The sequence below is a fragment of the Osmerus eperlanus genome, chromosome 22 (assembly GCF_963692335.1).
Source record: "Osmerus eperlanus chromosome 22, fOsmEpe2.1, whole genome shotgun sequence".
In the NCBI taxonomy this organism is placed as follows: domain Eukaryota; kingdom Metazoa; phylum Chordata; class Actinopteri; order Osmeriformes; family Osmeridae; genus Osmerus; species Osmerus eperlanus.
Genome location: NC_085039.1, coordinates 11850470 through 11865522, shown reverse-complemented (window position 1 = coordinate 11865522; position 15053 = coordinate 11850470). Strand labels below are relative to the sequence as shown.

Here is a 15053-nt window from a genome sequence, read left to right as displayed (position 1 = left end):
GAGAGAGAGAGAGAGAGAGAGAGAGAGAGAGAGAGAAGAGAGAGAGAGAGAGAGAGAGAGAGAGAGAGAGAGAGAGAGAGAGAGAGAGAGGAGAGAGAGAGGAGAGAGGAGAGAGAGAGAGAGAGAGAGATCATGGGAACTCCTCTTCAGTCTGTCCTACAGACACTCCAGTTGTTAATCACATCACTGTTGTTGTTGTTGTTGTCATCAAACAACCTTCACCCAACTTTAACTAACAGATGTTTTAGACATTTACAAAGTAGATTTAAAACATACTGGAAGTTCATCATCTATATCATTCGAAACTTACAAATCACAAGAAACAGATGCTCCACTGTAGTGGGAACAAACTGCCTCCATCTTTAATATAAAATGGAAATTATTTCGTTGACATTTTTTTCTTGATCTGTTTAATGAGGGTAAATAAATACTATTATGGAACTTAATACTATATTATATAAACTATATTATATAAAACATTCTATAATGAATGTAAGCGTTTTGCTTCTCTTCAGTGAGTGCTGTAGGTACTTTGATTAAAGAAAAGCTGAAGAGTATTCAGTACGCCACTAGGTGTCAGTATTTGTACATAAATATTCAACAGTCATTGTAGCAAAGATGTTTTCGTGGAAATATACAGCAGGTACTGTACAGTGACAGTCGCCTTAAAGAAAGATAAAGACCTGTTGAACAGGAAAAAGATTTTTAAAACTTTTTCAGCTTTAACCAAGAGAAAGTAAGGTGACACTGGTACAGAATGAGCATCGCTCGCAAAAAAGACAAGATATTATCAGAAAATACACAAATTATCAGAGAAAGAGACAAGGGGAAACAAGAGTGCGTATTAATCTGGTTGGTTATTTTGGTTTGCTAGTCTGATGTTAGTTTTATCTTTACTTAGTTCAACCAATCATATCTTTAGTTGTTTCTCAATAATGTCTTACCTTCTCAAATAATCTTTCTTTACAACACGCTGTTTTATAAAACAAAAAACGTAAAAATGAAATGAAATGTATTAATCTGTCAGGAGTATTGAGCCACTGTGAAAGTAATACAATACACCACATCAGCATGAACAGCTTTTTTTATGAAATCTTGTTATGTCAGATAGAGGCCCTGTTTGATTTGTGTTCTACCTATTTGAAGCTAAAAACATTGCTGTCATTCTGACATTCTGTCCACAAGGTGTCATCTGATACAGATTCTGCTACAGTGAGTGTTTCTCATCTCATTTACCATATTAAGATTTGTAAAATAACTGAAATTAAATGACTATGCACTGAATGACCACATCCTCAAATTCTTCAACCGTTTTCATGTTTTTCTTTCTGGTAAGATCTGTCAGGGGCGTCGAGCCACAGTGAGAATTACAAAATGTCTCTTGAGTCAAGGCAACGTGAAAATATGGACGGTAGGTTTCAGATTATCTTTTTTTTCTCCTATCAGGTAGAAACAACATAACATAATCCATGACAACAGAAAACCCTTCTACAGCTGTTTACAGTAATTATCTCCATATGATACTTGTAACTCATGATTGATGTACACTGATATTTAATATGATATTGAATTCACTGTGTGTCTAAGCAGCTCCAGAGCAGCCTTCTGATCTGAGGATTGTTCTGGTGGGCAAGACTGGAGCAGGGAAGAGTGCCACAGGAAACACCATCCTGGGGAGAAAGGCCTTTGTGGTGGACTCCTCCTTTATGTCAGTTACTAAAGAGTGTCAGAAGGAAGAGGGAGATGTGGATAGAAGGAAGGTTGTGGTGGTAGACACCCCAGGTGTTTTCGACACCTCACTCTCACCAGAGGAGATGAAAGATGAGATAGTCAGGTGTATTTACATGTCAGTTCCAGGTCCTCATGTGTTTCTAGTGGTGGTTAGACTGGGGGTGAGGTACACAGAGGAGGAGAGGAACACTGTCAAGTGGATCCAGGAGAACTTTGGAGAAAACACTTCAACATATACCATCTTCCTCCTGTCTCATGTTGATGACCTCAGTGGGAAAAGTGTCGCTGAGTCCCTAAAAGCATGCCCAGAGCTACGACAGCACATAGATTCATGTGGGAAGAGATATCACTGCTTCAACAATAAAGAAGGACACCACACTCAGGTGACCGAGCTGTTAGAGATGATAGACAAGATGGTAGAGTGGAATGGAGGGAAGCACTACACCAGTGAGATGTATGAAGCTGCTCAGAGGAGGATCAGAGAGGAGGAGGAGGGGAGGAGAGAGGAGGAGGAGAGGAGGAGAGAGGAGGAGGAGAGACTGAGACAAGAGCAGGCTGATAGGAGAGCCAGGGAGGCATTGAAAACAAAACTGTTAGCAGGTGGTACAAGTGTGGGGGGGACTCTTGCCATCGTTGGGACTGCGTTAATCTTGACTCAAGATGGGATATTTGGGTCTTTAATGGTGGCTGGGGGACTTGCAGTTGCTGTTGGTGTCTGGTTGGCAATTATCAAAATTAAAAGTTTATTTAGAAGAACTCCATGGGTCCTACTACGGGGGTCAGATGGCTGAGCGGTTAGGGAATCGGGCTATTAATCAGAAAGTTGTCAGTTCGATTCCTGGCGTGCGAAATGACGTTGTGTCCTCGGGCAAGGCCCTTCACCCTACTTGCCTTGGGGGAATGTCCCTGTACTTACTGTAAGTTGCTCTGGATAAGAGTGTCTGCTAAATGTGAGAAAGCAAACAAATTTAACCGGTCCTTAAATTCCAAAAGAATAGTCAACACATATAATCAAATGGCCGCACAATTAACTCTCTAAACCATGGGGTCTGCTTAATGCATTTTTGTTTATTGTTTTTCTTGTTGTTGCAAATATTGTTGCTTGCTTTTTTCTACAGGAAACACTTGTTGAGGTTCATGTTGTTAAATTTGTAACTTGTTTAACTACATGCTCTTATGGGTCTTCCCTTTGGTACCTATTTGCTTTTCACAATGTATGCTTCATGTTTTGGCTACCCACAATGTTTTGGGGCTATCTTGTTGTTATGATCAGTGACCTATGCACTTTTTGTAAAGCTCTCTCTTGGAAGTCGCTTTGGATAAAAGCGTCTGAATAAATTAATAACTGTAAATGTAAGGTTTTTCTGTGTGTACCCTGAGATGTTAGTTTTTTATATTGTCTGTTTGATAGAAGAATCTTCAATTATATTTTAAAAAAAACATGCATATTGGCCCTGTTGTCTTTCTATAGTACGTTATTTATAACATTAATCTGTATCTGAGAAATCATTGAAATTATTCAGCCTTATGAGGTGGCACATCAAATGTTTGATGGATTTCTGTTTAAAATATAATAAACACATACTGTTCCTCTATTGGGGAATTTCTCGATGTGACATGTCAGGAAATGAGAGAGAGACAGAGAGAGAGTGGGGTTGACAACGTGACACTCTCTTATATGGATATTTCTCCCACCACCCCTCCAGTCCCAGACCAAACTACCACCCAGATCTGCATCACCGAACCTTGTTAAGGTTGACGTATTATGTTTTGGCGCCTCCTTGTGGAGTGAAGATTTCACAAAATCCCTTCAGCACAGCCTGTCCCTGTACAGGTACAGTACGCCAATCATTTACCTTTTCTAAATACGTATGTGTACATGTGTTCAAGTGTGTGTGCTGTTGTCTGTTTGTGTATCCTATGTGTGTGTGTGTGTGTGTGTAGCTTGGGCCTTACAAAAGCCTCATCCTCCAGTAGTTCTTACAGCCCATAAAGTAGCTATCTGATTGGGATTGTGGGGAATCCTGGTGGGTTAAGTTGTACTAATCATTAAACATGTTTTTGAGATCACATTGGCTAACCCTCAGTTTGAAACTTCCTTGTTGAATTTTTGCCTGGTTGGTTTGCAAATTGAATTTGATTAAACAAATGTTTGTTTTACATCCGTCCTACTGAGGGAGGATAGGACTCCAGTCAGTGGAGATCACTTGCATTACGGAACACGAAATTATTGTTTCTCATCAGAAAAAAAGAGACAAACAGAAGGTTAGTGAGTATTGACCTGGTCATTATTTTTGTTGACTTGTCTGATATTGTTGTTCAGCCAATGTTGTGAGTGTTTAGTTGATTGTTTCTTAATAACTTATTAAGAGGTGATTAACTTCTGATATTCAGTTTCTTTGGAACTCACCGTTACATTTTCTAAAGACAAATCAGTAGGAATTACATAAAATATATTGTAGCTCTTTCATGATGATGGACACAGGCGGTTCTTTGGAAACGGGCGTTTAGCGTTTGGCACAGCTTGCTTTCCTGACACATCCAGTTCCTTGTTATGCCATGAGAACTATATAGTACGAAATACATAAAAACGTATACAGTGTATAGCATGAAAATGAATCAAAGTGCAAAGGCGCTTAGCGCATACATCAATTAAACCAAGTAGACAAAATACCAGTAGGAGTAGGAGCAAAAACTGTACTGTTGCCGGTGGTTACGTGACGGCAACTTCACTGGCGTATGACAGGTACTACTCTGTTGATAGTGATACGCAACAGTGTCTCGTGGTAGCTGCTATGCAACAGTGTCTTGTGGCAGTTGCAGAGGATTCAGAAAGTTCAGTCAAGACAATCACGTCTTAGATTTGAGCATTTATTGTTACATGACATGGACATGTAGATTTAACTATGGCGGAGTGGATGATCTAAGGGAAGCACTCCCTGCCTCCTCGATGCAACACATCCATACTTGACATATGAGGCAGGGAGCAATAGAGATATAACCCCCCGGAGGGACCGAACAGACAGACAGCACGGGGGAGAAAGGGGATGGTGGAGGGTGGCGGCAGCACCGATCATACAACAACCGGAGTGAGTGTGTGCGTATCCGCGCGTCTTTTAAAGACGCCTTATCGGACGTGGCCCAATGGATATGCACGGCTAACATGGGTGTGGTAGTGGGCGGAGGAAAGGAAGGTGGAGTAATGTCCCCGATGACTGACGCGTGCTGCCCGATTGCCCTGCCTGAACTAGCTGCGCTTATATCTGTTTTATATCTTAGGAACTGTTATGTTGAAAAAGTTGTATGTAGGGCTATAATTTTAAAGAAGGCTATTCTTCATGAACGTGTCTTGCGACACTCACATAGTGTTTCTGAGGGTCTCGTGCCTCTGACTTCATTGGTCGCTACCATATATATAAAACAGATCTTTCTGAATCCTCTGTGTTTTGTAAAGTGGATACTGGAACTATATATATTTGTTATGTATATATGTTCAATTATTAAGGATTGATGTTGAATATTCAATGTTCTAACTCTCCTTGTTATTCGCACCACACTACTAATAACCAATCAATTTAAATATGAACAAAAAGGCAATTTTGCTCAGATGGTTTGGATCATTCAAATACCTTTTTAATCTGTCAGGATTATAGAGCCAATGTGAAAGTTATACAGTGTTCCACATTAGCATGATATCAACTTGTGTTAGATTTTGTTGCAGCTGTCGCAACCTGAATACATTCATGTAATTCTGAAATTCTGTCCACTGGTTGGCATCTATTCCAATTAAGTGCTTCATTTCTATTGAGGGTTTCTCATCTCATTTATCATAAACATATATTTTTTTAATTGTGCATTTGAATGACTATGCACTGAATTACCACATATTGAAATTGTAAAATATTGTTTATGTTTTGCTTTCTGGTAAGGTCTGTCAGAGGCATCAAACCACAATGAGAGATACACGTCTCGAGTCAAGGCAACATGAAAATATATCCGGTATGTTTTCACTTACATTTCTTTCCAATATCAGTTTGATTGAATTTCTTTTCCATGTAATAACACAAAACTGATCTGTAGAGATCTCAGAAGCAGTCCCCAAACTACCAATCAGGAGGAGACGCAGCATGTATCTGCCTCCACAATGTGAGTCATCAACTCTGTTAAAACACTGGAACGTCTGACCCAGTCCATTCTCATGTGCCTACAGGAACCTGTCTAACTCTGTGACAGTATCATAGTCAGATGACTCTGAGGTGAACATCTGGTATGAATGTCCAGGGTGACCCTCACGTCAGTAGTTTGAGCTGTGTCCTGTGTTGTGTTGCAGTGGGAGGAGAGACCCCAGATACAGACCCACCACTACCACAGGATGAAGCTTCTGCTGTGGTCCCTGTACTCAGGAGGAGAGGCAGCATGCATCTAGCTCTAGACAGTGAGTAACCAACTCTGTTAAAACACCTGAACATCTCACCATTAATCTCCTGTCCTTGTATCTTCTACCCTACTGTGTGTTCAGTTTCATGGTGATCCTAGAGTTCAGGTTTCATTTACATTTACATTTAGTCATTTAGCAGACGCTCTTATCCAGAGCGACTTACAGTAAGTACAGGGACATTCCCCCGAGGCAAGTAGGGTGAAGTGCCTTGCCCAAGGACACAACGTCATCTGACTCCCCATTACATTTTTATATCATATACACACAGTTATTAAAAACCTAAAACTCTTCTTAACTATGGCGGAGTGGATGATCTAAGGGAAGCACTCCCTGCCTCCTCGATGCAACACATCGAGGAGGCACTACTGACGTGAGGGTCACCCTGGACATTCATACCAGATGTTCACCTGTGGAGAGGCAGAGGAAAGAGGAGGAGGAGGAGGTCAGGAAGAGAATGGAGGAGGTGACTAGGATGCAGGAGGAGGAGAGGAAGAAGAGAGAAGAGGAGAGGAAGAGGAGAGAGGAGGAGGAGAGAGGAGGAGGAGGAGAATAAGAAGAGAGAGGAGATATTGGCCCAGCAGAGACTGAATGAAAAGGCAAAACGTAGGGAAAAAAGTCAGAAAATAAAAAAAGGTGTGCTATCAACTGCTGGAACTACAGGTGGAGTTGCTCTCATAGCTGGGACTGCAGCACTTGCTGCTGCTTGATGTCATAAACACATTCTGTTCTAAGGTCTATTTGGGAAATATTCAGTAGTGCATCTCCAACAACTTGAAATTGCATGTGTAGTAACAAAGCATTTATATCAAATTATATATACTTATGAATGTGTTATGGAACAGCTCCTTTCACATTGTAATCTAGTTAAAACCGGCTCATAGTAGTTTTTGGTTTTATATGCTGGTGTTGATGTTACATGTTGTGATGTATTTTGTTGTTAACTAATGGAAACTATCTAATCACTTAGTCTAATGAGGGGTACTCAATACTGGGTTATTTGTTTAAATGCTTGTAGCATTTGATTAACATCTGTGTTTGTTATGACGTAAAAAAATTCCATCAATTTTTACTATTTCTTCACTGTCATACACTTTGTTGAATGAAGACATTCATAGAGATGACAGACAACCTGAAATAAACTATCATCATTTTATTCTCATCAAGCTTCCTGTCAACTACCTTACGATTCGAGAAAAAAAGGATTGATAAAAACTAGAAAAGGTATTAATAATGGTTTTTCTATTTGGAGTTTAATTCATAAAATCAGTGTCACAGAGGGCTTCACATATGCCCATAGAACTGCCCCTCAACCAACCTAAACCCTCAAGGAAGACAAGGAAAAACTCCCCAAAAAACTCTCAACAGGAGAAAAATGGAAGAAACCTTGGGAGGAGCAATTCAGAGGGGAATCCCCTCCTCGAGAGACGGTTACTGATAATCATTGTTAATCATTAACATGGAGGGAGCAGGAAGAAGTACGTGCATGACATCTGTTCTCCTGCCAGAGCATGGGGGGGGGGGGGGGGGGGCAACGTCCAGTTGCTTACATCTCTGCTAAACTTGACAGTTGCAGCAGGACGTCCGCTGTGTCTGAGGGCTGTGGCTGCTTCAGAGAAAGCACGTGATTGTGGCGTATTGACTGAGGGAGGGTGGGAAGTTATATATGAAGTTATATATAAGAAGAAGTAAGAGTGAGCAAACATCCTTTGCAATACTGATATTTCTTAACATTATAATAATTAAGGACAGAATGGCTGAACACAGTAAGTATTGATCAGGTACAGTTGCTGATACGGTTGCCTGTACTTTTGAGTTATCAATATGAAATATTTGGCAAAACCAATATAGTAATGTTTTTATATCAACTACAGTAGGTGTTAGATTGTAAAACAGTAATCTCAAGAATGAACAGACTGCTCATATGACTGATTTGTCATAGATCTTTTTCTAATTTTAATGTTAGCAGGTACGTCTCTACCAAGAAACAAAAATTCTGGTAAGTGATGTTGGTTTATTACTGCAGCACTATTAACTTGTTCCATAACGTTTATTGACTCGATGTTACATGTATCTGCGAAATTATGCAATATTACAGTTAGATATTTAGTTAGATAGGGATCATGCTATTGTTACTAGACTGTTCCCTGACACTAACCCCTCTGTAATACTCTCAGACATGGGCTCTTCTATTCCCACATGATCTACTATATGGGTAACAATCATAATTTAATTCTCATCAAGATTCATGTTTTTTACTCTGTCTGAAGTAACTTTATCACAGTTTTGGAAAGCTGTAAAATGCCAAATTAGTTCACTCAATGCAGGGAGTCAGATGGCTGAGCGGTTAGAGAATCGGGCTATAATCAGAAGGTTGCCGGTTTGATTCCTTGCTGTGCAAACTGATGTTGTGTCCTCGGGGGAGAATGTCCCTGTACTTACTGTAAGTCGCTCTGGATAAGAGAGTCTGTAAAATGCATTACGCATTAATGCATTACGACAGAAGGAGATACAGATAAGATAAGAGTGAACAGATAACAGATGAGTGAAAAGGTAAAGGCAGGGTCCAGGGTACAAAGCTGGGGTAAAGTAACAGGTACTCCAGTAGATATAGGAAGTACCTGAATGAGAAGGCTAATGAAGATTTCAAAATAAAGATTGACAGAGAATAATACAAGACAAAAGGAACACCAAACCAGAGCTGGGTGTCACATGTATTACTGTTTTTTTTCAACTGCTTACACAAGTTTCTTTTTACTTTTCCTCTTTTTTTTCAAAACTTTACACACAAATCCAAGAATTGCACACACAAAATGCAAAATGCCTCGCATCTCTTGCAAAATGAAGCGCTGCATTAAAAAATATCACAAACACGTTTAAAAAACAAAGTTTTTCTTACATTGCAAACACCTTTGCCATAATATTACATTTACATTTAGTCATTTAGCAGACGCTCTTATCCAGAGCGACTTACAGTAAGTACAGGGACATTCCCCCGAGGCAAGTAGGGTGAAGTGCCTTGCCCAAGGACACAACGTCAGTTGGCATGACCTGGGAATCGAACTGGCAACCTTCGGATTACTAGCCCGACTCCCTCACCGCTCAGCCAACTGACTCCCCATTACATTTTTATATCATATACACACAGTTATTAAAAACCTAAAACTCTTCTTTCATGAGCTCCTATGTACATTTCTGTAATGGCAGAGGTGATGAAAAAGTCATGGTAAACACGAAAACATTATTGAAACCAAAACTTTTTTCTGTAAGCATTTGTGGTTGTGAATACAGTATTACACAGTACGAAAGAAAGAGTGTAGTAGGACAGAAACCAAACCTAATTTTGAAAAAGGTGATTCCGGAATAGTGTGTGTGTGCCATGAACTGTAGCATACAGTAATATATACTATTTTCTACAATATTGTCAGAATGTCTTCTTACAGTCACTGTACTGTTGCACAGTATGATACAGTAATCCACCAGACTGGGACAAATCATGCAGTGCACTGCAGTCAATGGATGCATGGGTGCTAAAATATATCTATGTGTATAGTATACCATGTGTACCATGTGTGCTGAAACAGCTATTATGTGTACATTAGAACATGTGTACATTACAGTAGATTGTTACATACCTGTTATAATTTCTACAGTAAAGTTTCAAATTATACCCACCACTGTAAATCGACTAGAATTAGGCTACTTATAGGCCTATTCTAAAGCCATGATTGGTTGGTGTTGAGTAAAGCAATGAGTGTTTGCACATGTGAGGAGTTAGTGTGAGGCACTGATGAATTAGTGTGGCATTTTGATTGGTTGTGTTTGGAAAGGAAATCAAGATGCTTCCTGTTTGAATTTTGTGTGTTACGTGGAGAATTGTGTGTTGTGTTTTGCAAAAAGTGTTTTATGAAATTGAAAACTGAGTCAAAGGCCAAAAATGTGCGTATGCTTTTGCAGATTTAGGATGTGGTTTATGGTGTTTGTGTCAGGTTTCAGAAATTATGTGACAAGTAAGGATTTTGTGTGTAGGCAGTTGAAAAAAACTGTAATATATGATATATTATTATTATTTTTCCCCACATAAGCAAACACTTTTTTCTACTGTTCCTTTCAGGACAGTCTTCTGATCTGAGGATTGTTCTGGTGGGCAAGACTGGAGCAGGGAAGAGTGCCACAGGAAACACCATCCTGGGGAGAGAGCCCTTTGTGGTGTCTGCATCCTCAATATCTGTTACTTTAGAGTGTGAGAGGGAGGAGGAGGATGTGGGTGGAAGACATGTAGTAGTACTTGACACCCCAGGTTTTTACGATACATCATTGACACAAGAAGAAATGGAACAGGAGATAGTCAAGTGTATTGAAAAGTCAGTTCCAGGTCCTCATGTGTTTCTAGTGGTGGTTAGACTGGGGGTGAGGTACACAGAGGAGGAGAGGAACACTGTCAAGTGGATCCAGGAGCACTTTGGGGAAGATGCTACAAAATACACCATCTTTCTCTTCTCTCATGTTGATCAGCTTAAAGGGAAAGCTGTAACCGATATTCTAAACGAATGCGAAGAGTTAGATAATGAAATAAAATCATGTGGGGGCAGATATCACTGCTTCAACAATGATGAAAAGGACCACACTCAGGTGACTAAGCTGTTAGAGAAGATAGACAGGATGGTAGCGATGAATGGAGGAGAGCACTACACCAGTGAGATGTATGAAGCTGCTCAGAGGAGGATCAGAGAGGAGGAGGAAAGGAGGGAGGAAGAGGAGAGGCAGAGAAAGGAAGAAGAGAGGAGGAGGCAGGAGGAGGAGAGGCAGAGACTGGTGGAGGAGGAGGTCAAGAAGAGAGTGCGGGTGGTGACTATGATGCAGAAGATGGAGAGGAGAAAGGAGGAGGAGGAGAGGAAGAGGAAAGAGGAGGAGGAGAGGAAGAGGACAGAGGAGGAGGAGAGGAAGAGGAGAGAGGAGGAGGAGAGGAGGAGGAGAGAGGAGGAGATATTGGCCCAGCAGAGACTGAATGAAAAGGCAACACGTAGGGCAATGCTTCAGAAAATAAAAAAAGGTGTGCTAGCAACTGCTGGAAGTGCAGGTGGAGTTGCTCTCATAGCTGGGACTTCAGTACTTGTTGCTGCTGAAGCTGTGATTGTAGGTCCAATAATTTTGGTTGGAGGAGCTGTAGCTCTGTTAGCAGTTGGTGGAATAATGATACATGACAAAATAAAACGCAGGCAAACTGTCACAAGGAGAAGTGAGTCTGAAACCACTCCTTTAATTTCATTAGAATAGTCAACAAATATTATCCGATTGCTGCACAGCCAACTGTTCAACCAATACTCATGGGATGAAGCCTACTTATGACAGTTTTTGACTTTTTTTGTGATTTTAATTCATTCTAAAATTGTTGTTGTTCATAGTACGTTGATATGCTGATATGTTTCAAATGTGCCACATACTGACCATCTTCTGTCTATCCATAGTATATATATATATCCCTTGTGTTATCTTCGAGTCATTCTGACCCATCAGTCATTGTGACCCACCGTCGTATTGCGACAACTTTACCGCATACAAAAACAAAGTGAAGCATTTTCTTTTAACCGTTGGGCTGTCTCAGACCTCCCACATTGCGAAGGTTAAAAGAAAATGCTTTTTATTTGTTTTTGTATTGGGTAAAATTGGGTAAACACAACAATGGTTCGTTATGAACCTTTGGGTCATGTGACCCGAAGGCAGCACAAGGGTTAAACATATATACATTTTGGTATCATGAGAGTGCGTCACAACCGGACAGAGGAGGCAAAAGTACGTTCAAACAAAGAAACCGGTTTGTTCACCAACAAAAAATATATATTTCAGGAAGCAAAACAAATAATTTTCAAGCAAAACAAAGGCTTCATAAAGTTGCTCCTCAATTGGATCCTACCAACGGTAGGCCTATACTCAAATCAAAGTTCCTCTGGCATCGAACTCAGTTTGTGCCAGGTACGCTCACCCCCCTGCTTGGTGTGTGTCTGTCCGCTCTTTTGTCCTCTCTCTCTCCCACACCTGAGCTCCCGCTTCAATCAGAGGACTGAGGCATTTGAACCTGTCTGCGTGGTGCATTCTGGGAGACGTAGTTTTCCCGTCAGCCATCTTGTGGCATGGTAGCCACTCCTGGAGAGCCACATATCGCCCCTCTACCACACGTCCTCTCGTGATGCCACAATATATAGAGTACACTTTTATAAAAAGTACCTTTTTATGTAGTAACAAATGTATTAAAAAGACTGTTGCGTATCTCTCTCCCTTGACTGGAGAAGGGAAGAGTGCCACAAGAAACTGTGATATGGTAAACTGAATTGTTATACTGTAGCTAAATGGCACACAAACTCTCCAATAAATGTTATTAGTAGACTCACTGAAATCAAATGTTTTTTTTCCTCTGATATGGATTACATATTTGTTGATTGATTTGATTAATAAAAATGTATACCATTACTTTTGAGGAGCTTGTTTCTGTGATGGCAACATTACGACTCAGTATGACTCTCATGAAAATTAGCTCCTAGAGAAAAGTCCATGACTAGTGTACGTACTGAACACTAGCTGGTCTGGTACCTTCATATCTGTGTCTCCTTCCCAAACCAACCCCTGAGCCCTGGTGAAGATGTAAGGCACAGACATGATGTGATGGAATGACATTCCTGGGATTTAGACTAAGTCTCTCTCTGTGTGTGTGTGTGTGTGTGTGTGTGTGTGTGTGTGTGTGTGTGTGTGTGTGTGTGTGTGTGTGTGTGTGCGTGTGTGTGTGTGTTTGAGCATTTGTTGTTCTTTGTTTGTGTGCCATACATGTGTGTATGTTGATGTGTGTGTGTCTGTAGCTGGGCTTTGACAAGAGTCTGGGTGTCCAGTAGTTCATACTCTTAATCTGGATGGGATTGTGGGGACCTTGCCAGCAGGAGTGGATCCTAGAAGGTTTGTGTTGTTGTACCAATGATTAAACATTTAGGACAGAGATCCTATTGAAAAACCCACAAATTAGTATCCAAGTCTCTGGTTGAATTTAGCTCGGGAGTTTCACATAAAACTACTTTGGTAAAACTATTTCTGCTCTTCTCTAAACCAGTTCTCCAGAGAGATTCTATTCATTGTAGCAAGATATTATTGCGAAACGTTTTACATTTTTAATATTTCCTGAGGGGGCTGGGACTTACCAGAGATATCAGCAGTCGCCTCAAAGAAAGATAAAAACCTGTTGTACAGGAAGAAGATCATTACAACTCTTAAAGCTTTACATACAAGAGAAAGCTGACACTGTTATGAAGTGAATATTGTTTGTGATTAAGAAATAACATTTATTTTTCCTGTTGTTTCATAATTGATTGTTTCAGTTATCAGAAAAACAGAGTGAGACAAGAAAAAGAGAAGAGTGAGTATTCTATCAGATTGATTGTAAATAATTTCACTGACAACAAAACCCCTTCTACTGCTGTATAATTCTGGGCTATGATGTCTGTGACTCATCAATGACATATATATATATATTTGTGTGTCTAAGCAGCTCCAGACCAGTCTTCTGATCTGAGGATTGTTCTGGTGGGCAAGACTGGAGCAGGGAAGAGTGCCACAGGAAACACCATCCTGGGGAGAGAGCCCTTTGAAGTGTCTCCCTCCTTAAAGTCTGTTACTATAAAGTGTAAGAAGGAAACAGGAGTGGTGAATGGGAGAAATGTAGAAGTGGTAGACACCCCAGGTGTTTTCGACACCTCGTTCTCACCAGAAAGGATGAAAGAGGAGATAGGCAGGTGTATTTACATGTCATTTCCAGGTCCTCATGTGTTTTTACTGGTGGTTAAACTGGGGGGGAGGTACACAGAGGAGGAAAGAAATACTGTGAAGTGGATCCAGGAGAACTTTGGAGAAGAAGCTACCACATATACCATCTTTCTCTTCTCTCATGGTGACCAGCTTAAAGGGGAAGATGTAGCTGAAACCCTAAGAGAGTGCAAAGGGCTGCGAAAGCCTATAGATTCATGTGGAGGCAGATATCACTGCTTCAACAATGATAAACTGGACCACACTCAGGTGGTTGAGTTGTTTGAAAAGATAGACCAGATGTTAGAGATTAATGGAGGAGAGCCCTACACCAATGAGATGTATGAAGCTGCTCAGAGGAGGATCAGAGAGGAGGAGGAGAGGAAGAGAGAGGAGGAAGAGGAGAGGAGGCAAGAGGAGGAGAGGATGAGAGAGAAGGAGAGGATGAGAGAGGAGGAAGAGAGGAGGAAGCAGGAGGAGACGAAAAAAAGTGAAAAGGTGAATCTATTACTATCAGCTGGAACAGGTGCAGGTACAGCTGGGTTGGTATCTGGGGCTATTGCTCTTGGTGTTGCTGGATCTGTGGTAGCAGGGCCTGTAATTCTGGGAGCTGTAGTTGGGTAGCTGGTGGCGTGTTGTTACATCGGAAAATAAAAGAAGAAAAAGAGAAAAGGAACAATAGACGAAGGCAAACTGAAACCGCTCCAAATCCAGCAGAGTACCATGATTAACAAGATCAGTCCGAGTAGTTGGTGTTCAGTTATAGGCTGAACACCAACTACTAGGCATATTATAGGCTAACTTTTGCCATTATTGTTTGGTCATACTGCTTGAACTTTAAAACATGACATTCTAAATATACTCTGCTGTGGAATTGATTATGTTGATTTTTCTGATTATTAATGTACTGTTTCTCAGATGTTTTACTAGGTATTTTGTTGAGATTACATTGGTCAATGGATTTTTTATGATAACTCTGTAAGGATAATTCATTGAAATGGTATGTAATGGTTTACAACGGTTCAGCTATATGGTAGAGGTCAACTTTTGTATTGACATATATTGCTTATATTCACAGCTATTCATTTCTTTGCTGTATTTC

At 40.5% G+C, this 15053-nt stretch overlaps 2 protein-coding genes and 1 long non-coding RNA gene across 3 annotated transcripts; all 3 read left to right on the top strand.

The window, feature by feature from the left end:
• Positions 1 to 726: 726 nt before the first annotated feature.
• On the top strand, positions 727 to 11128 carry LOC134009199 (uncharacterized; the record flags this gene model as incomplete). The annotated part of the gene is made up of 5 exons (XM_062448925.1): positions 727 to 852; positions 1186 to 1212; positions 1337 to 1411; positions 1591 to 2509; positions 10252 to 11128. Coding segments are annotated over exons 3-5 (1833 nt in total), but the record flags the coding sequence as incomplete, so codon positions are not given.
• On the top strand, positions 3933 to 7322 carry LOC134008442 (uncharacterized). Its single transcript, XR_009928125.1, has 4 exons — positions 3933 to 3996; positions 5661 to 5730; positions 5812 to 5877; positions 6062 to 7322. It is a non-coding gene; the product is annotated as an uncharacterized LOC134008442 (long non-coding RNA).
• Positions 11129 to 11246: 118 nt separating the features above from the next.
• Positions 11247 to 14789, top strand: LOC134008691 (GTPase IMAP family member 7-like). The gene is made up of 2 exons (XM_062448193.1): positions 11247 to 11405; positions 13698 to 14789. The coding sequence occupies exons 1-2, from the start codon at positions 11360 to 11362 to the stop codon at positions 14573 to 14575; spliced, it is 924 nt and encodes a 307-aa protein (XP_062304177.1). The 5' UTR covers positions 11247 to 11359; the 3' UTR covers positions 14576 to 14789.
• The last annotated feature ends 264 nt before the right edge of the window (positions 14790 to 15053 follow it).

What these genes read in the sequence shown, in the direction of transcription:
- LOC134008691 (XM_062448193.1), top strand. Translation starts at nt 11,360, where the DNA reads ATGATACATGACAAAATAAAACGCAGGCAAACTGTCACAAGGAGAA. An exon ending in GCAAACTGTCACAAGGAGAA is followed by an intron (nt 11,406 to 13,697) that starts GTGAGTCTGAAA and finishes GTGTCTAAGCAG; the next exon opens with CTCCAGACCAGTCTTCTGAT.